This window comes from Crinia signifera, chromosome 1, assembly GCF_055691185.1.
Source record: "Crinia signifera chromosome 1, ASM5569118v1, whole genome shotgun sequence".
Taxonomy (NCBI): Eukaryota; Metazoa; Chordata; class Amphibia; order Anura; family Myobatrachidae; genus Crinia; species Crinia signifera.
The window spans coordinates 330,795,269-330,815,525 of NC_139217.1; the positions used below are offsets into that span (position 1 = coordinate 330,795,269).

General features: G+C 45.1%; 1 protein-coding gene across 6 annotated transcripts in view; it reads left to right on the forward strand.

Moving 5' to 3' along the window:
• ADCY4 (adenylate cyclase 4) overlaps window positions 1-20,257 on the forward strand; it is a 91,101-nt gene that overhangs the window by 45,071 nt on the left and 25,773 nt on the right. For 5 of the 6 annotated variants that reach the window (XM_083145118.1, XM_083145117.1, XM_083145110.1 and 2 more), the window contains exons 3-16: window positions 2,380-2,577; window positions 2,663-2,827; window positions 4,540-4,689; window positions 5,307-5,452; window positions 6,241-6,352; window positions 6,458-6,585; window positions 14,382-14,540; window positions 14,628-14,760; window positions 15,838-16,017; window positions 16,454-16,497; window positions 17,545-17,622; window positions 17,704-17,773; window positions 18,632-18,729; window positions 19,029-19,113. In XM_083145118.1, the coding sequence (XP_083001244.1) occupies window positions 2,380-2,577; window positions 2,663-2,827; window positions 4,540-4,689; window positions 5,307-5,452; window positions 6,241-6,352; window positions 6,458-6,585; window positions 14,382-14,540; window positions 14,628-14,760; window positions 15,838-16,017; window positions 16,454-16,497; window positions 17,545-17,622; window positions 17,704-17,773; window positions 18,632-18,729; window positions 19,029-19,113 (1,746 nt within the window). The remainder of the gene's footprint in view (window positions 1-2,379; window positions 2,578-2,662; window positions 2,828-4,539; window positions 4,690-5,306; window positions 5,453-6,240; window positions 6,353-6,457; window positions 6,586-14,381; window positions 14,541-14,627; window positions 14,761-15,837; window positions 16,018-16,453; window positions 16,498-17,544; window positions 17,623-17,703; window positions 17,774-18,631; window positions 18,730-19,028; window positions 19,114-20,257) is intronic. The other variant, XM_083145126.1, reaches the window with a different exon arrangement.

Consider the following 20,257-nt stretch of genomic DNA (forward strand, 5'->3'; position numbering starts at 1 on the left):
TCTCTGCGGGCCCGCACGTCACCATCGTTATGGAGTGTACACACACAGTAATCTGTGCATCATTTCTAAACGATCTACTCAGATTACTTAGAAATAGGGTTTAAATTGCCCTGTGTGTATGCCCCTTAAAACCTACCTTTTGGTAAAGTACAAATTGTAACCACATACTTTACTTTGTCTGGACCCAGTCACAAGGTCAACACCAGCATGTTAGCATGGGTAGTATGTACTGACATTTTATGTCAACTTATTATTATTATTATTATTATTCATAATAAAAATAATAACTTTATTTATAAAGCACTCTTTCTCCACAGCCTGTAACATGGCAGATTGGCTGGCTGTTTATCACTCTCCATTTTATCACTTTTTGAAGCTTGATGCATCTGTCCCTTAAGGCCCCCATCCACTAGTGAGATGTCTATTGGCAATGAGTTTGATCCTTTTCCCCTGTAATCTGGGTGGGAGCTTTCCAGGAGGGGATGCAGTGTAAATCCCGGCGGTCGGGATACTGGCGTTCAGAATCCCGATGCTGGAATCCCGATCGCCGAAATCCCAACACTTTCTCCCTCCGGGGGTGTCCACGACACCCCCGGAGGGAGAATAAATTAGCATGCCGAGCGTAGCGAGGCACCGGGCCCGCTGCGTGGCGAGCGCAGCGAGCCCGCAAGGGGGGGGCGATCCACGTCACCCCCCCCCCCCCCCCCCTTGTCGGGATTTCGGCGATCGGGACTCCAGCGAATGATCTCTACCAGATACATAACCCCCACCGGGTCAGCATCGGTGTAAAAAGGGGTAGTTAAAAAAAAAAAAAAAACGGGTCCTTTTCCATGCAAATTCTACCGTGGTCCTGGCAGTGTAAATATGTATGCAGGGTCATTCGACCCAACTCAACCGAACTAAAAGGGGTATTAGTGGCTATCCCTAACCCCCCCTTATTATTGACTTACCCTCCCTTTTCTGCAGCTTAACCCTAACACTAATCACCACCATAGGGCTTAAAATTACAACACACACACACACACATCTTGACGCTAACAGTATCTTGCATTCGTGCGCCTTTCAATGATTTGTATATGTGTATATATAAAATTAATATACTGTATAGCAGTGGTTCTCAAAATGTGGGTCATGACCCCAAAGTGGGTCAAAACCATCTCAGCATTGGGTCGTGACTTGTTGCTGACCATAAATAAGGAAGTCTGAAAACTTTGTTGTATTGTATGGTACTTCATACTCCTTGGATTAGGCTTGGGGATCTGTGGAGTCCTCCGGCAGATCCGCTCCCACTCCATTGCTTAGCCTCTCCTGTCCTGCCCAGCAGCAGCTGCGGCCTTCACTACTGGATCCCTAATCTACATTGCGTGAGGGCTCTCTCAGGTGGGGCTTCTGAGCTGTAGTAGACTAATACTACTTTCAGACCGCAAATGCCGTGTCGCACACGGGATTAGGACACGGGTCCCATCCCCAGAGCAACACGGCATTGCGGTCTGAAAGTTCCGACACGGCATATTGCCAAGTCGGTGACGTCACATGGGGCGGAGCTTGGCGGCGGCGCGTCATCGGGGGCTCGGGAGGAGGCAGTACTTGGAGCTGACTTTGCTGCCTCCTCCATACTGTGAACGGGACACGGGTTGCTCGACCCAGGCACCCGTTCACACTGCACTTGACACGGTCATAGCCGTGTTCAACCCTGGTCAATACCAGGGTTAAACACCCGTGTTGCTCGACCCGTGGTGGCCTTTTCAGACCGCACCTTGACCCATGTTGGGGCCGCAAAAACACGGCAATAACCTGGGTCTAGAGTGCGGTCTGAAAGCGGTATAACAGATAAAACAGGTTGTAGTCAGACTCAGGAGAGCCAACTTGCAATAAGCAGTACTGAGTCTGTGAAGAACCTCTTGTGCAGCATTGGTGGGGGGAGGGAATTATCCACGGGCACCAGGAATCATGGCTCTGGATACAGCAGCAGGGGAGCATGAGAGGGAAGGAGGAGAGCACTAAGCACATACATCATGGTATGTGTCTGTGGAGGGAAGAAAAAGGGGAATCCTCACCGATTGCATATCATTACCACATTAGCGATATCGTCACTTATTGTGTGCCTCTGCAATACTACTGGGCATGGGAGATCTGCTGATCACACATGTGGTGGACATTCTACAGTAACTGGCTGTGGTCCTGTAATCATCTTTATTGTCGGGCGAGTCCCATTGCAAAATAGTTTGAGAATCCGTATTATTTATAGTATGCAATTCTCAGGTAGTTCACTGTACACCTAATTATTAGCAATGTGAATGAAGAAGCACTGAAGGTGCTATCCGTTAACAATTTCTAGTGATCAGTTCAGTGATACAATGTTATTCTGTTCGTTTACAGACCTTCTCGAACAACGTGGGATTCCTAGTGACTATTTTCTGTGCGTTGGGAGTGTTCACAATACTCTTCATTCTGGTGTGTATAGAAACTGTGCTGCAGAAGGGCATGAAGTTGTTGGCAGTCATTATCTGGGGCTGCTTGGTGGCTATGGGCTATGCATTCATATTCACCAGCAGTGTTGTCACTCCATGGGACCAGGTGAGCTGGATAGGCAATGCAACAAACAGCCTAATGCACTATTCCCCTTGCTCTAACATACTTTGTTTTGACTGTTATTTTTTAGGTTTATTGGACGCTGTTTGTGATTATTAGCCTGTATACCATGCTACCGTTATGCATGAAGGGGGCCATCTTTGCTGGGCTTAGCTGTTTGGTATCACATATCATCGTACTTGGTGTCTACGTGTCTTCATCAAGTCATCCGCTTGCAGGAGATTTTGCCTTGCAGGTAGGGGATTCTCCATGTAAAACTACCAGCACAAATGTTTGTATGCCTCCAGTAACTCCTATGTATTCCAAATAGCTACAAATTGGCATTAATCTAGTTTATCTTAGGTAGATAATATTTTTCTTGTAATAGCATAACATTTTCTGTTTAGATACAGGGAGTCCACACAGTCCCTCCACAGTGTTACCTGTCCCATCTGTGGGTGGCCAGGATCAACAAGTAAGGTCCATACTCACCGGGCGATTTTGCCCAGTGTGTATGCTGACCGATCATGGGGAAAATTGCTGATCTGAAAAACACTCCGTGCTTACACACGGAGTGTTTTTTGTTAGTTTTAGCCATTTTCCCTGGGGTGGACAACTTTCCATAGTGGGTCAGCGATGATGCGTGAGGTAGCTAACCGCTCATCGCTGCCCTGTACACACTGGGCGGCTTCCAGCTGAAAGCAGCTCAAAGTCACCCAGTGTGTATGGGCCTTTAATGTAGATTAAGAATTTAACAGATTGGGGAGGGACACTTGAACTAACACAGTGTAGCACAGTGGTTGCCTAGCACAGACCTCAATGCACCCTAATAGTCCAGGATTTAAAGCTATCAATGTTTGACCACATATGGTTAAATAAAAAATTAAGGAGGTACTTAATAATTCAGCAGTGGTAAATTATATAGGAACCATTCCTACAGTGCAATAATGTCTGAAATGTTGTGCGGAAAGGTTTAGTTTTGTAGCCCTAAAAATAATTTACACATTACCCGGAGTTACCTGTACATTTTCTAGTGCACAAGAAATATGTGGAGGGTCAGTCGAGAGGGTAGATACAATGGTTGAGATGTGCTTAAGGTGCCCACACACCTTACAATTATTGTATACAATATCGCATCTCGGTTTTGCGATGAGATGAGATCTAGTACAAAAAGTATGTGCAGCACATACTTTTTGTACTAGTAAAACCGAGATGCGATGAGATGCGATATTGTATACAATAGTTTTTACGTGTATGGGCAATTTAAGCCTTGAAAAGTGATAAAGAGAAGAGTTATAAACCATCAAGCAATCAGCTCATAACTGTCAATTTTCAAATACAGCCTGTAACATGACAGATGGAGGAAGCACAGAAAAGGAGGCAAGAGATGAGAAAAATGGGGGAAGGGTAACAGAAAATAGTGAAACCCTGTAATGCTGGACAAAATAGCTAGTGACCTAGTAAATTACTTTTATTGCACATAACAAAACACACAAGAATATTAAAAAAAAAATCTCTAATGATGCAGAAACATGGATACCAGAGAATGCTATATTTGCGTACTTGTTTGTTACCTGTTTTATTTGTTAATTTAGTGATTTGCAATCTTTACAAATATAGTGCTGTTACAGGTTATAAAATAACTGCATGCGGATTAAGATTTGGCAACATAAAGTAAGCTAATAAACAGTGTGACCATCGGTCAACTCCCTATGTGAGCTTAATTCGACTAGGACACAGGTTCTCAAAGTCGGTCCTCAAGACCTCACGCAGTGCATGTTTTGCAGGTCTCCTCGCAGAGTCAAGTGAAATAATTAGCTCCACCGGTGGATCTTTTCAAATGTGTCAGTCCGTAATGAGTGCACCTGTCGGGTGACCTGAAAAGCCTGAACTGTGTGGTGTCCTGACGACCAAGTTTGAGAACCATTGGACTAGGTTATTGAAGTAACCATTCCCTGTTTTCTGCAGATTATAGCGGATGTGGTCATCTTGCTGTGTGGAAACGTGGTTGGAGGTTATCACAAGCGTGTCACAGAGAGTGCATTAAAGGACACCTACCATGAGGCCATCAACTTTATTCATTCTCGACGAAAGCTGGACTCCCAGGAGAGACAGCAGGTGTGGTAAAATGTTTCCAATTATCGCCATCATCTATCAGTGCTGTGTACCTTTACTCTGCACTGGACGATTGCTTGTTCTACAAGTAAATCCTCTAAACAGAGTGGTACTGCTGTCCTTATTACAGAGTTTCTGAGTAACAGCAAGACAACAGTCCTGTGGAAATGGTTGCACTGGAGTACAGCTCTGTGGACCCTGTCTAGGACTAGCAATAAATATTTAACAGTACAAAACAAAATAAAATCTATTGTGTTCACTATAGCAGTGTTAGATGACTTGTATGTGTTTTTGTTTTTCACGGATTCTGTGCTGCATCCCACTGTGGATTTGTTTCAAAACAAGTGATGTCACTCAAATGGGTGGTGATGGTTAATTATTAATGAACTGTATTCAGATTGCCAAAAATATAGAAACATATTTTGCTTGTGATTAAACCCCTAAAAAAAAAAACCTATTGATACACAATCATTAATTTAGTTTTATGTATAGATACTTCTTACTGTGTCTGTGTATTATACATTGTTGGATGGGTCAACATTTATTTTGATCCGCACCTTCATTGGCAACTAATTTCCTTTGTGACCATTTCGAAAGCGATTTTTTTTCTTACATTCCAGGAGCAGTTGCTGCTTTCAATCCTGCCACAGTATATTGCAACGGAGATGAAAGAAGAGATAATAGAGAGGCTGAAGGAGAAGAGGCCACAACCAGAAAATACCAATAACTTCCATAATCTTTACATCAAGAGGCACAAAGATGTAAGGTGAGTGACCTTGGCATGCTCTTCTGCACTGCTTCTCTGACCTTTATAGGGTGTACGCCAGTGTTCCCTCTAAGCTGTGCGCGCGCACACAACGCGACGAGCATGCGCACAGGCATTACAACAGAGCGCAGAAAGCAGCAGTGGTCCCTTTTTGCAGTTGTGGACTCAATTAATGTGTGTTTCACCCATTAACTACATTGTGTGCTGTTTTTAATGTTTAATACCATTTTGAAGTAAAGTTAACACAAATGCTGAACGTCATTTTCCAGTTATTTATAAGTGACGCACAAAAATTAAAATTTCCTTCCAAAGTTGCACAAACAAAATCTTTTGCCGCACACAGCCTTCGTAAAATTAGAGGGAACCTTGGTGTACGCACGGTTCGATTTAGTCTTATTTTTCTATTCGATTTAACTTATATAGGCATAATCGAATCGAAATCAAACGGGTCTCAACCGCATTCGATGACGATCCCATTTAGTCTATATCAAATAGAAAAATAGATTGTGCAGGCAAGACTATATAGTACACATATGTATTCTATCTGTACTATATAGAGTACATATCTGTACTACAGTCAAAATCAAATGTGTTTTGCTTGTTGTGTGATTCGATCATGGTTCAATCCTGATTTATCGAATCTGGATCTAAGCAATCACCCCGTGTGTGTATACCCCTCTACAGTGAGGGATATGCTTGTGCTGTGAGATGCTGATTGCCTGCATTTTTATTAACAACTGCTACAATATGATATGACATATTCTATACAATTATTTCATGTGTTGCAGCATTCTCTACGCAGATATTGTAGGCTTCACATTGCTTTCCAGCGAGTGCTCCCCCAAGGAGTTGGTCCTCATGTTAAATGAGCTTTTTGGGAAGTTTGACCAAATCGCAAAGGTAGATATTGAGATTTGTTACACATGGTATTCCTGTGCAATGATCTCCCTTGGTGTGAAATAAATAATCAATACAAGAATTGAGGTAATTTTTCTTCATTTGCAGGAAAATAACTGCATGCGCATCAAGATATTGGGTGACTGCTATTACTGTGTATCAGGGTTACCAGAATGCTTGCCAGACCATGCCAAGAACTGTGTTCAGATGGGGTTAGACATGTGCCAAGCTATCCGGTGAGAATATGCACAAACCACTCTAGTTTTGTTTTACACGCACTTTTTAGCCAACCTAAGGCTCATAATGTATGCAGTTACCTTTTTCAACTCAACTTTCACATTTTTTTTTCCCCTTCATATTCTCGTATACTAGCGTTTGCCTGAGGCTTTGCTCACATGGATGTCTGTGATTGCTCAGCAGAATTAACACGCATCTAGGGCCTTATTCTGGTTCACTCCTTCTGGCAAATTCCTTTGTAGATGGCCAAAACCATGTGCACTGTAGGTGGGGCAGAGGTTACTTGTGCCGAGATAATTAGATTTGGGTGGGGTTTTACTTCAAAGTGAGCTCTATATTGCAGTCTAAAAATAAAGCAGTCAGTATTTTGCCTGCACAGAAACAAAATAACTCACCCAAATCTAATTCTCTCTGCACATGTTACATCTGCCCCACCTGCAGTGCACATGGTTTTGTCTATCTAAGAAGGAATTTGCCAGAAGGAGTGAACCAGAATAAGGCCCCTAGTGTTAAGCTCCTGTTTTTCCTTGTGAGCTTCTATCCTTGTTGTCACCTTAAGATAATCCATACCTCAGTGTTCTTATAGGTCACTGAGCTATACAGTAGTGAAAATGCAATCCAAATTTGTCCACTAGTCTTTGTGTGGAGAGCCAAACAGACAACAATTCAGAATTTTTTTTATATATGTTTTTCTCTACCGTCCAATGTTATACTGGGCTTCACTACTATGGGGATTGAGACCTCCGCAGGAGAGACAGGCACATAAAAGAACTTTCAGTGTGGGTGCACTGGCTCCTCCCCTCAATCTCCCTCCACTAGTCAGTTTTGAAAAATGTGCCTCAGGAGAGGCAGTGCTTCTGGATGCTCCAGAGTTTTTCTACATTTATTTTCAAAGTTTGTTATTTTGGGGCGCTGTGGTGACCACACAGCTGTCCTGCTTCGTGGGTGTCAGGGGAAGGGTCAGTCCCCGACCTCTTCAGGTGCAGAGCTGACCCTGCTACAGGACAATTCGGTCCTGCGTGGGACTTGTCACCGCACAGCATTGCGCTGTGGCGAGCAAGTTCCCTAGCCACCGCACACCCCTGACAGGTCAGAAGACTTCAGTGGTGAGTACAGGCTGGGGGTCCCACAAGGGGTCCCCGCAGCCATTTCTGGTGCGGCAAGACGACGGCTAGTAATGGCGGCTCTCCAGCAGGGACTGCGTGAACACCGCGTCTGGTAACTGGCATAGGGGTGCTGCCGCTGGACCACCAGGGACACCCCTCAGGTTATAATGTATTATATATATATTTTACACCTTTATTATATGTCAGTATAAATATATAGAAGCGCCAGCTCCGTGTACAGGGGGCGGGGCTTCACTCAGAGCGGGACCAAGCTCTGCTGGGCGCGCGCTGTCACTTCCTGCTTCTTCACACGTTGCCAGACTCCATTACAGAGGGCTCCTCACTGGCGTGGTGGATCCGGGTACTTGCAGCACGGCAGAGACAGCAGGTTTTTTATAGCGATTTAGCGCTGCTGCGCTATCTAGCTTACTCAGACACTGTGTTTGTTCATATCACTGTGTTTAGCGTTACCAGCTCACCCAGATCTGTGAGTTCAGGTTAAGGGTGCACTTGGCTCCCCAATTGCTCTGTTTTTTCCCCACTGATTAGTTACTTAACACAGCATAAAACAAGCACATAGTCTGTTTTTCACAATCCAGCTGTGTGGGGTGTGCACGTGTGTGACTGCGTGGGGGTTGTGTTGTACTGCAGACATTGTAGTACTGTCTCATCATGGTGAAAAAGTTCACTTGTATGGTGTGTAGCACCAAGTTTGTGCCAAAATCACAGTCCCAGGTCACTTGTGAGGCTTGTATGTCACCACAGCCCAGTAGTGCTGACACTCAGATCAGTGGGGTGCCCCCACAGCTTGTGGGGCCGTCTCAGGCTGACGAGCAGGAGCCTGTTTGGGCCTCCAACATAAAGACCCTGTTGGATTCTGTGGCTTCACAGCTTTCCAATAACACTCAGCAAACGCAGAGGGTTCAGAGAGAATTGTCCATGTTAACTGCCAGGGTGGATATTCTTCATACTCTTAGTGTACCTCCTCCCGCACAGCCTCAAAAGAGGCCGGCTGCTGCGATGGCCCCTGATTCAGACAATGAGGATGAGGACATACTAGAGGAGGGTGAGGAGCAGGTTCTGCAGGAACCAGTCCCTGAGGCAGCAGTGCATGGGCCTGAACCGCTTATCAGGGCCATCAGGGATGTTTTAGATCTCCCAGTGGAGGCATCCGCAGAAGGAGATCCTTTCTTCATGACTCAGAGGAAACAGCCAGTGTACTTTCCTGAGCAGGCGGAGTTAGAAACTGTGTTCAGGGCGGCTTGGCAAAACCCTGATAAAAGGTTTACTCTTTCAAAAAGGTTCACAAATGCCTATCCTTTTGAACCTTTAGGCAGGAAGAAGTGGGAGGAGCCACCGGTAGTGGACTCATCTGTCTCCCGCCTTTCTAAGAAGGTGTTGCTACCGGTCCCAGGTGTATCCACCCTTAAAGACGGGGCGGACAGGAGGCTGGAAGCTACCCTCAAGTCCATATATACGGCTAGTGGGGCATCCCAACGCCCAGTTTTAGCCAGCTGCTGGATGGCTAAGGCCATTCATACCTGGTCAACCCAGATTCAAGAAGGGTTGTTGGGTGACATGACTGTGGCCCAGATAGGCGACAGCCTGAGGCACATTCAGGATACCGCTAAGATCCTGTGTGAGGCGCAAAAGGAATTGGGCGCAATAAACGCGCGTAATTCAGCCATGGCGGTTTCAGCCAGACGGGCTTTGTGGCTACGTCAGTGGTCTGCTGACGTAGATTCAAAGAAGAGTGTGGAGGGTATTCCCTTTACAGGAGAATGGCTTTTTGGGAGTGAATTAGACGGTTGGATTTCCAAGGCCACGGCAGGAAAATCTACCTTCCTCCCATCAGCTCCCACGGTGGCAAAGCGTACCTTCACAGGTGCTTCCTAGCAGTCCTTTCGTGGGAACAGGTTTCGCCCCAAGGCCAGGGGCGCCTCTAATGCCAACAGAGGCACAAGAGGCAAGTTTAGGAAGCCTAACTCCTCCAGCACCCAGGACCGTCCAAATGCCGCAGCGTCCTCTAAGCCTGCAGCATGACGGGGTTTTCCCGCCACGAGACTCTCTCGCGGTGGGAGCGCGATTGTTGCATTTCAGTCATGTGTGGGACGCCTCGGGTCTGGATTCCTGGGCCAGGGGTCTCATTTCACTAGGTTACAGGCTGGAATTCGACAAGCCCCCTCCCAGAAGATACTTCAGGTCGGCTCTTCCAGCATCACAGGAGGACCAGGTTCGCCTCCAGGGGGCCATTACCAGGCTGCTTCAGTCTCAGGTAATTGTACCGGTCCCAAGCACGGAGCGAGGCCAGGGATATTATTCCAACCTATTCCTGGTACCGAAGCCAGACGGCTCAGTAAGGCCCATCCTGAACTTAAAATCACTGAACCCCTTCCTGCGGGTGTTCAAGTTCAGGATGGAGTCCTTGCGCTCAGTGATCGCCAGCCTAGAGAGAGGGGAGTTCTTGGCCTCCATAGACGTCAAGGACGCCTATTTACACATCCCTATCTGGCCCCCACACCAAATCTATCTCAGATTTGCCTTGGGGAACGACCATTACCAATTCCGGGCCCTGCCTTTCGGCCTGTCGACTGCCCCGAGGGTTTTTACAAAGATAATGGCGGAAATGATGTCACTACTCAGACTCCAGAGGGTGAATGTCGTGCCATACCTGGACGACCTGCTAATAAAGGCAGGGTCGCAGAGGCTTTGAGGAGTGCTCTCAATCTGTCCATACGAGTCCTAAGAGACCACGGGTGGATTCTGAACATGTCCAAATCATCGCTGGTTCCGACCCAGAGGATGGTTTTCTTGGGCATGATACTGGATACATCGGAACAAAGAGTCTTTCTGCCGATGGAAAAAGTCAGTGCACTTCAGCAGCTGGTCAGGGAGGTTCTAGAGTCTCCTCTGGTACAGATCCATCTTTGCCTCCGACTTCTAGGCAAGATGGTGGCTTCATTCGAAGCAATACAATTTGGCCGTTTCCATTCCAGGATTTTTCAATTGGACATTCTGACAAAATGGTCCGGCTCCCCCCTGCAGATGCGCAGAAGGATTGGACTTGCACCAAAAACCAGGATCTCGCTACAGTGGTGGCTAGATTCATCCAATCTGTTAGCAGGCAGACGGTTCCAGATCCAGGACTGGACTCTGGTAACCACGGACGCCAGCCTAAGGGGCTGGGGGGCGGTGACACAGGGAGTCCGCCTCCAGGGTCGATGGACTCCACTGGAGTCAGGCCTGCACATCAACAAGCTGGAGTTGCGGGCGGTCTACTATGCCCTGGTACAGGCAGCTCCATTGTTACAGGGCAAGGCGATCCAGGTCCAGTCGGACAATGCTACCACTGTGGCCTATATAAACCGGCAGGGTGGTACCAAGAGCATGCCCTGCATGAGAGAAGCATCAAAGATTCTGCCTTGGGCGGAACTGAATGTCCAGGCCCTGTCTGCCATTTTCATCCCGGGGATCGACAATTGGGAGGCGGACTTCCTGAGTCGTCACGACCTTCACCCGGGAGAGTGGGGCCTTCACACTCAAGTGTTCGATGCCATAGTGGATCTGTGGGGGCTCCCTCAGATCGACCTGATGGCTTCACGACTGAACCACAAGGTAGCGATGTACTGTGCACGGACCAGAGACCCAGGGGCGATAGCGGTGGACGCTCTCACCTGGACCTGGGATTTCCAATTGGTGTACCTGTTCCCACCTCTCCCATTGTTAGCTCGGGTGCTAAAGCGGCTCCGGCATCAGGGGACGGAGGCCATTCTGGTGGCACCAGATTGGCCAAGGAGGGCCTGGTACGGGGACATTCAGGCCATGCTAGTGGAAGACCCGTGGCGTCTGCCCATAAGAAAAGATCTGCTCCTCCAGGGCCCGTTCGTCTTTCAGGACTTACAGCGGCTACGTTTAACGGCCTGGAGGTTGAGCGGCAGATCCTAGTCCACAAGGGTCTACATCCCTCTGTCGTCAATACAATGATCAAGGCCAGGAAACCGGTGACGGCTTCCCACTATCACGTCATATGGCGAAGATATATTGCCTGGTGTGAGAAGAATGACTTGCCTCCGGCCAGCTTTCGTCTAAACAACCTGCTACGCTTCCTACAGGCTGGTTTGGATAAGGGGCTCAGATTGGGTTCCTTAAAGGTCCAAATCTCCGCGCTGTCGGTGTTTTTCCAGAGAAAGATTGCGACCTTGCCGGAAGTGCAAACCTTCTTACAGGGGGTTCTGAGGATCCAGCCCCCCTTTGTGCCTCCCACTGCACCATGGGATTTGGAAGTGGTTCTCACTTTCTTAAAATCTGCCCGGTTTGTTCCACTGGAGGAGTCTGAACTGCGACACCTCACTTGGAAGACTGTGGTTCTGCTGGCTCTGGCTTCGGCCAGGAGGGTATCCGAGCTTGGGGCTTTATCATGTCGGAGCCCTTACCTTGTGTTCCACAACGATAGGGCGGAGCTCAGGACCAGAAACAATTCCTTCCAAAGGTGGTGTCAGGGTTCCACCTAAACCAACCTATTGTGGTCCCTTCTAGCGCGGCACATCCGGATATACCTGAGTCCTTAGATGTGGTCCTAACCCTTAAAGGGTATGTCAAGCGCACAGCGAGGATCCGGAAGACGGACAGCCTTTTTGTGCTCTATGATGCGCAGAAGAAGGGGTTACCTGCTTCAACGCGTACCATTGCCAGGTGGATAAGATGTACTATCCAACAGGCCTATGCATCAGCTGGTTTATAGCTTCCTTTTTCAGTAAAGGCTCATTCAACCAGGTCTGTAGGTACCTCTTGGGCGGCTGCTCGAGGGGTGTCGGCAATGCAGCTTTGAAGGGCCGCAACTTGGTCAGGGCAACACACATTTGTGAAGTTCTACAAGTTTGACACCCTGGCCAGGGAGGATTCCCAGTTCGGGAATGCGGTTCTACAGCAGAATCCGCACGTTCCCACCCGTTCTGGTAGCTTTGGGACCTCCCCATAGTAGTGAAGCCCAGTATCCCATTGGACGGTAGAGAAAATAGGATTTTGGGTACCTACCGGTAAATCCTTTTCTCGTAGTCCATATGGGATACTGGGAGCCCACCTCGGTGCGGCTTTTACTGCTGTCAGATACTATTTCATTGTTAGGCTTATTGCCTTGTTTTCTATAGGATAGATATGTCTATAGACTTGTTTCTAGTTACAGGTGTCCTTTTAAGTTGTTAGGATTCACCTCTTTTATATGTTGTTGTTCGGTTGGGTGTGCTGGATGAATCTCACCACAATACATTATCACATACTCCTCACATGCTCTCCTTCGGCACAGTTTTTGCATTAACTGACTAGTGGAGGGAGATTGAGGGGAGGAGCCAGTGCACCCACACTGAAAGTTCTTTTATGTGCCTGTCTCTCCTGCGGAGGTCTCAATCCCCATAGTAGTGAAGCCCAGTATCCCATATGGACTACGAGAAAAGGATTTACCGGTAGGTACCCAAAATCCTATTTTTTTCTCCATATGTCATAAACTGTTCTAAAAATTAAAAAGTATATTTCTCAAAAAAATGATATGTACATACAACATTTACAGTCTCATGTGTATAGATATAATTTCTCAAAAACAAAATAGATGACCCGGGAATCCAACCCAGGTAGTAAGCCTGGTTGGACCCAAGAAGGATATGGGTAACAGGGCAGTGTAAACAGGTCCTGTAATTAGCACGGCTGGATCCCCAGAGCTTGGATATAATATAGGGCCTTATTTTGTGTCACTCTTTCTGACAAAATCCTTCTTAGATGGACAAAACCATGTGCACTGCAGGGGGGCAGATGTAAAATGTGCAGAGAGAATTAGATTTGGGTGAGTTATTTTGTTTCTGTGAAGGGAAAATACTGACTGCTTTATTTCTACACTGCAATATAGATCTCACTTTGAAGTAAAACCCCACCCAAATATAATTATATCTGCACAAGTTACATCTGCCCCACCTGCAGTGCGCATGGTTTTGCCCATCTAAGAAGGATTTTGTCAGAAAGAGTGAACTAAAATAAGGCCCATAGTGCTGGAAGTACAGCCTGCATCTGTGAATAACCTGGGTCTCCAGTGCAGTGTAAATGGCTTGTAACAGTGTTCCAAAACAAGGGTCGGACCTGGATTTTCAGTGGAAAAGGTGTTTTAGTCGCTTCAGGTCCACAAATATGTTTAGTGCATTTATGTTCAATATGTAACCATAAAGCAGTTTAAAGTTAAGGCAGCTTGCACACCCCTCCTCCTATTCCTTATGATGTTGAAATGCAAGATAAAGAAGCTGTACCCACCTACAGACCTATATTCAAATCTGTTTTCAACAAAGCATACTGTGCTGTTTTATTGAGTAAATACTATACAGTTATTTCTAGTTGCCACTAGTTCACATTCTTTAAATCATAGCAATGTCTAATGTGGGTTTAAATCCTCTAAGCATAACTAGTGTATGAAAATAAATAAATGTGGGATGATACAGAACACACAGACGCATTTAGAAGTGGAATGACAAAAATGCATAGAGCACAACAGGACTGGGTTCTGTTAAAAATGGAACAAGTGTGAGGTCTGTTGAAATGTAGCTGCACAGAAGGTGGACAAACCCAGATGTTCTTAGCTCTTTTAAGCTGAATTCGGCTCTTGTTCACATTCCATGCGCTGAATTGAAGACTTGTTTTCATTGTTTCTCCAGGAAATTGCGCAAGGCCACAGGTGTAGATATTAATATGCGTGTTGGAGTACATTCAGGAAATGTGCTGTGCGGGGTCATCGGACTCCAGAAATGGCAGTATGATGTCTGGTCACATGATGTAACTCTGGCCAATCACATGGAAGCAGGGGGGGTTCCAGGGTAAGATCATGAAAATAGTACATTCCACCTGTATTATACACTGTGCTGTATCACTCCATATTGTTTTTATTTCCACTTGTTTTGTAGGCGAGTACACATCACAGATGCCACTCTGTCACACCTCGGAGGTGACTATCAGGTAGAAGATGTAACCTATGCACAGAGAGATCCCTACCTTAAAGAGAATAACATAAAAACATATCTGGTTATTGACCCCAGGGTGAGTGACTAATGTCTAGACAGCTAAATTTCTGTTTACTATATAAGTTACCTCTGGGTTTTCGCACCGAAGACCACAATTGAATAATCAGTATTATGCTTACCTGGTAAATAATCCGTTTCATGTTTTTCAGAGACCTTTCTAGATTTTCTTCATTTTTTGGGGGGCAGATTTTACTATTTTATATCATACACCCGATGTATTCTTTTACAACCCAAAGGATGTACCTTGAGTTATTCCTCCTACGAGTGATAGGAATTGGTTACCGTTGGAGTTGTACTTTTTTTTGTGTGTGTGTTCTCCTTTTTTGTGTGTGTGTGCTAGAACTCTTACATAAACACACAGATAAATAAAAAAATGTTCTCCATATGCATATGTTTCTAAAGAAATACATGAATGTATATTGGAAGTCCCTGCACAGTGGCAAGTAGGGATTACTAATAAGAATAGCAAGGTCAGGGAGTACAGCCAGCATTAACATGCCAACACATAGCAATTAAAGTCAAAGCTAAATATTTTCGACAGTGTGGTGCATGACACTGTTGCTGTTGTGTCTGTTCTTGTATTACTAGTTCACTGATTTCCCAGTGGAAGAAGAAAGTATATGCACTGCTTTACTGGCCTAAAGTCTCTAAAAGGGCAGAGATTAGAGGCCAGTCTACACAGAAGATGATTAACATGTCTGATGTGTTAAATATCTCACATAGAAGTCTAACTGAAAAAGGGTTCCATGATGGCTAGAGCATCAAACCTATTGGCAGTTCTCTTATGATGCTCCCAGTGCAGCATTTATATTATGCAGTATAGACATGGCGCTGCAAACCACTTGTACTTTATAAATAAAATGTAGTAATAAAAATAATATGCCTGTGAGTAGGAAATATTTATATTCCTATGTATTCGCAAAGTAGGTAATATGTTGTCTGGTTAGTGTTCCTTCTGTGTCAGCATGCACAGCATTTCTGCTCCATAAGTAGCTTGAAGATTATTTACCAGCTGAGTCCTCCAAAAGTCATAGGAGACCAGGAAAATGCTCCCAGCTACTAGGCAGGGAAATGAAGATGTCTGTTCCCACAGGCTACTGCCGACAGCGAGGAGGATGACATACTGCCAACAAAGTCTGCCGAGGTCACCAAGACAAGAGCATCTGTCCGTATGACACGATATCTGGAGTCGTGGGGGGCTGCTAAGCCATTTGCTCACCTGAACCACAGAGACAGCCTAATACCAGAGACCCTCAGCACTTCCCGCATTATGGTGAGAGCTCATTTATTGTAAATATATGGTAAATGTACCTGAATGGTCAATGGCAGCATGGCCCAGAACTTCATGTTTATGTGAATTAAGTTCTATTCTATGGCATATTTGTATTACTTAGTTACCATAGTGGGTGTGCTACTGACATATGCCTCAGTGGTTTTTGATCACCCCAAAAAAAATGGGCCACACTGAGGCATATGTCAATAGCACACCCACTTTGGCTTCTGCATTAGCAAAAATATAAGTTGTGATAGTTGATCATGAAGTGGCAGTATGACAGCCCGGCCCACTATGACTACTCAATATACACATATATCTATTGCAGCTGCACGTTTACTTACATGAACTTAGTACATTTAAATGTACTCTAAACCCAAGAATATTCATTTTATATTATATACTTAAATATTTTTTATCTTTGTTCATTCTTTAGGATCTCCCAATGTCTCCTATACCTCCAAACCGGGGTAACGACAAGTAAGAGCCAGAACCTACTGCGCTTATGTCACTGTGGGCTTTCCACTGACCTTTGTAATGTGAAATAAACCTTTAAAAAAAAAAAAAAGAGAGATTTCGGGATTATCTTCTCCTTGGCCTCTCTGTCATGTGGCTGATATATAGCCCAGTGTCTTCTTTCTCTCCTCTGTTCATGTTGTACATATTCTGTTTATCAGTAAAGTCCTGTTTTGTGTTTCAGCTAATGCCTCTCCTGCTAGCTACATTAGTACTAAGCACATTAGTCATTGTGTTCTTTTACTTTTTTGCCCTTTGAATTTTATAAATAGATGTGCAATATTTGTAATGACGTTCCCTTCATAACCTTTCGGAAAAATCAGTAAGGTTGGACAAAATCCTCCTCCATATCAGTGTATTTAGGTGCCCTGATGTACAAGTGTGTGTGTGTGTAAGGCTAATATAATGGGGAAAATATTTTTATTGAAATGAATTGGATTGTTAAAGGACTTGTATGTAAATGCGATCTGAGCTTAACTGCTGTTGGCTGATTTGTGTGCTAGTGGCCGCACTTACCGGACCTATAGATTGTGTTCTATTCTAGCACCCTGCACCTTTCAAAACCCGTGCAGTTCCGCTTTCCTGCCTGGGGTGTCACTCTCTGCTGTGGTGTCTATCACATTGTGGCCTGTAGCTCAATACAGACCAGTCTAGAAGCACCAAAGCAGACCGCAACACCCCAGGCAGGAAAGAGGAACTGCACAGGGTTTTGAAAGGTGCAGAGTCCTATAATCGACAGTACCTATAGGTATCCACCAAGATTGAACCATCTATTCAACTAATGTTTACAACTGACAACAAAACCATAAAAAAGCAGGACTGAGTATTAACAGATATATGCAAGAGGATCCTTTTAGCAAATTGGTTATTTTTAAATAAATTTAACATGCTTTCTGCAACGCTTAAACTGCACTTCTTTCCTTATACTTATTTGTTCTATTCTTTCCTCTCTCTTCTTTTCATCAATTTGTTCTCTTTTCCTTTTTCTCAGTAACTCTGTTTTTTTTCAAGGTCTCGCTCACCTAAAGAGACAAACGAGCCAGCGAATGAGAACATATTTAATATCCTGGAGGAACTCAACTCCCAAAGGTACTGAGGTCTATTTCTTAGCTGGACCTTCACAGATAAATACTCTGTGTTCTACATCCTCTGTGCTTTCATCTCATTCAGGCAGTGGAAGAAGTCTGATGATTTTAACCGGGTCACTCTCTATTTCAACCAGAAAGCCATAGAGAAAGAGGTGAGGTGCTTTTTTTTTATCATTGCTGAGCAACACCCCATCTTCAATCAAACAATCCCAGTAAATAAACCCCAATGTTTCAGAGCTGCTCACCCCTGTGTGTGCATGTGTATTTAGGGCCGGTGGAAGGTTATGTAGCACCCTAGGCAAAAATTCTACTACTGCGTGCCCACCACTGCACACACACTCACCAGGAGTCCAGGACCCACTATTCCTTTCACTGATGCCCAGTCTCCTGGTCAGCGGCTCCAGCCACCGGGTCTCCTGCTCGGTGCAGCTATTGGCTGGGTCTCCCATACGGCTCAGCCACTGGCCGGGTCTCACGCTCGGCGGCGCCACGGGCTTGGTCTTTTTGGTGGAGGCACTGGCTGGGTGTCACCACCTCGGCGCTGCCTCTCTCCCGGTCACCCCCTCGGCGCCGCCACTTGCCATTTCTCCCACTTGTTACCACCACTGCCCTGGTCACCCGCTCTGCGAAGCCACTGCCCTGGTCAGCACTATTATATTTGAAAATATAATATATAGAGGGTACAGCAGGGGATTGCTTTTAAAATATGTAATTTATATGTTCATCACAGCAAAGGGGCGCCCTCTAGTGGCCAGCGCCCTAGGCAGCTGCCTAGTGGTAGCTCCGGCCCTGTGTGTAGTATAAAGAGAAAGGGACTTAACTACTACATTAGTGGTGATGCAGGCATCCTCGTACATTAGACTGTGTATGAAACAAAGTTTCTACTATTTTAATGAGTGGAATTATTATACAAAGATAGTTTGTTGCTTCTGTACTGAAACTGTTTCAATGCAGTTCATGCACTGAAAAATAAAAAGTGGTTCAAATGTCCAATCTCCTGTTTCTGACAGTACCGGCTTTCTGACCTACCATCCTTCAAGTTTTACACTGCCTGTTGTTTCTTCATATTCACCTGTAACTTCACTGTCCAGATGTTAGTGTCTCCCAAGTAAGTAACTATTTATCTGTATGTATTTATATTATATTCTATGTTACTTGATGTTGGCTGTGTTCTAAAAACAACAAAAGAAACGTATGTAATCGCTGCTTTTTTTTTTGTCAGTTGCACACTTTTTTATGTAAATTAGATGCACATTTTGAGCGAGACAGACACTCTGTATGACTGAGATGTCCGGGACTCGGCATGCCGAGAAGGGCTATTCACATCACACCCACACAAACCACCAAAGCTACTAAGCCTGATGTAATCCTAATGTCAATGCTCTAATATCTGTATTCTATACCCAGGAATACAGCCCTCGGCATCTCCTATGGCATTTCGTTCTTCTTATTCCTGCTCTTCCTCTTTGCCTGCTTTGCAGGGCACCTGTCGGTAAGTCATTTCCATACACTGTTTGGTAATATATTTGAACTATTACACACCTAGATACACAACTTTGACATTTGATGTTGTGAAATCTTAATTACAATTTAACTGCGACAGGATTGCCTGTCTCCCATAAGTAGGCCTTAACATATACAGTGCCTCAGTTCTTAGTGTGTTGATCAGCAGCATGTAGTTCATCAACATCTGGAGGGCCGGTGTTGCCCAGCCCTGGTCTAGGTAGACATTGACATAACGTCAACATGAATAAGGTGGACCCATGGAAAGGTAGACATGAGTTTATTGGTGTCAGTGTCAACATGGAACCCCATGCTTCGGGCATGGTGCCTCACTGCGCTCATTAAACTTTACTGTTCTCAATCGGAGTCCACGTAGATGTTAACATATACAAAAGTAAACAAAAAATTTTCTTAATAAGGTTGTCAATGTCAACCTTTTGGTGTCAACCTAGACACTGTAGGCCTATGAACCGGATACTGAGATTAAGGCACTCTAGTCCTGTGTGTATGGTACATGGGCGTGTTCCTGCTGCCACAATACCAGGACCCCAAACTACTGTACCACCGCAGCATTATCACACATGAATAATAATCTGGGGAAGGGCTCTGAATGTAATTAAGGGGATTGTAAGAAAAAATAGACTGGCAAACCGGGAACTGTATTTACACTACAGAAGAAATGACAGCGAATTCTGCAACAATCATTTTGTTGTACACGTATTTCATAGTATTTGCTCTACATTAAGAAATACACAGGGAAGAATAACACATAGGGTTAGTGGGTCATTAACCTAATTTTCAAAAACCTCTGTTTCCAGCTTCAGTAATGCTGATTACTGTACTACATTTCATCACCCAATTACCATTTGCTAGATGTGCTAATGAAATGATGCTAGTAGGAATAGATTAGCATATGATAGGCGTATGTGTTGTATTCATTTACTTGTTTATAAAGGGTTTGCCCCCCTAATTTTTTCCTTCCTAATTATGGTTTGAGCAGGCATGTGGTTCAAAGCTGAATGCAATTACTGTGGCTCTCTCCTGAGTTTTACTGCTTAATTGGGAGCTTGGAGCAGCTGAGAAATATTGCACCAGCATAAAGGGAGCGAGTTCTGTAATTAGGCTCAAATGGG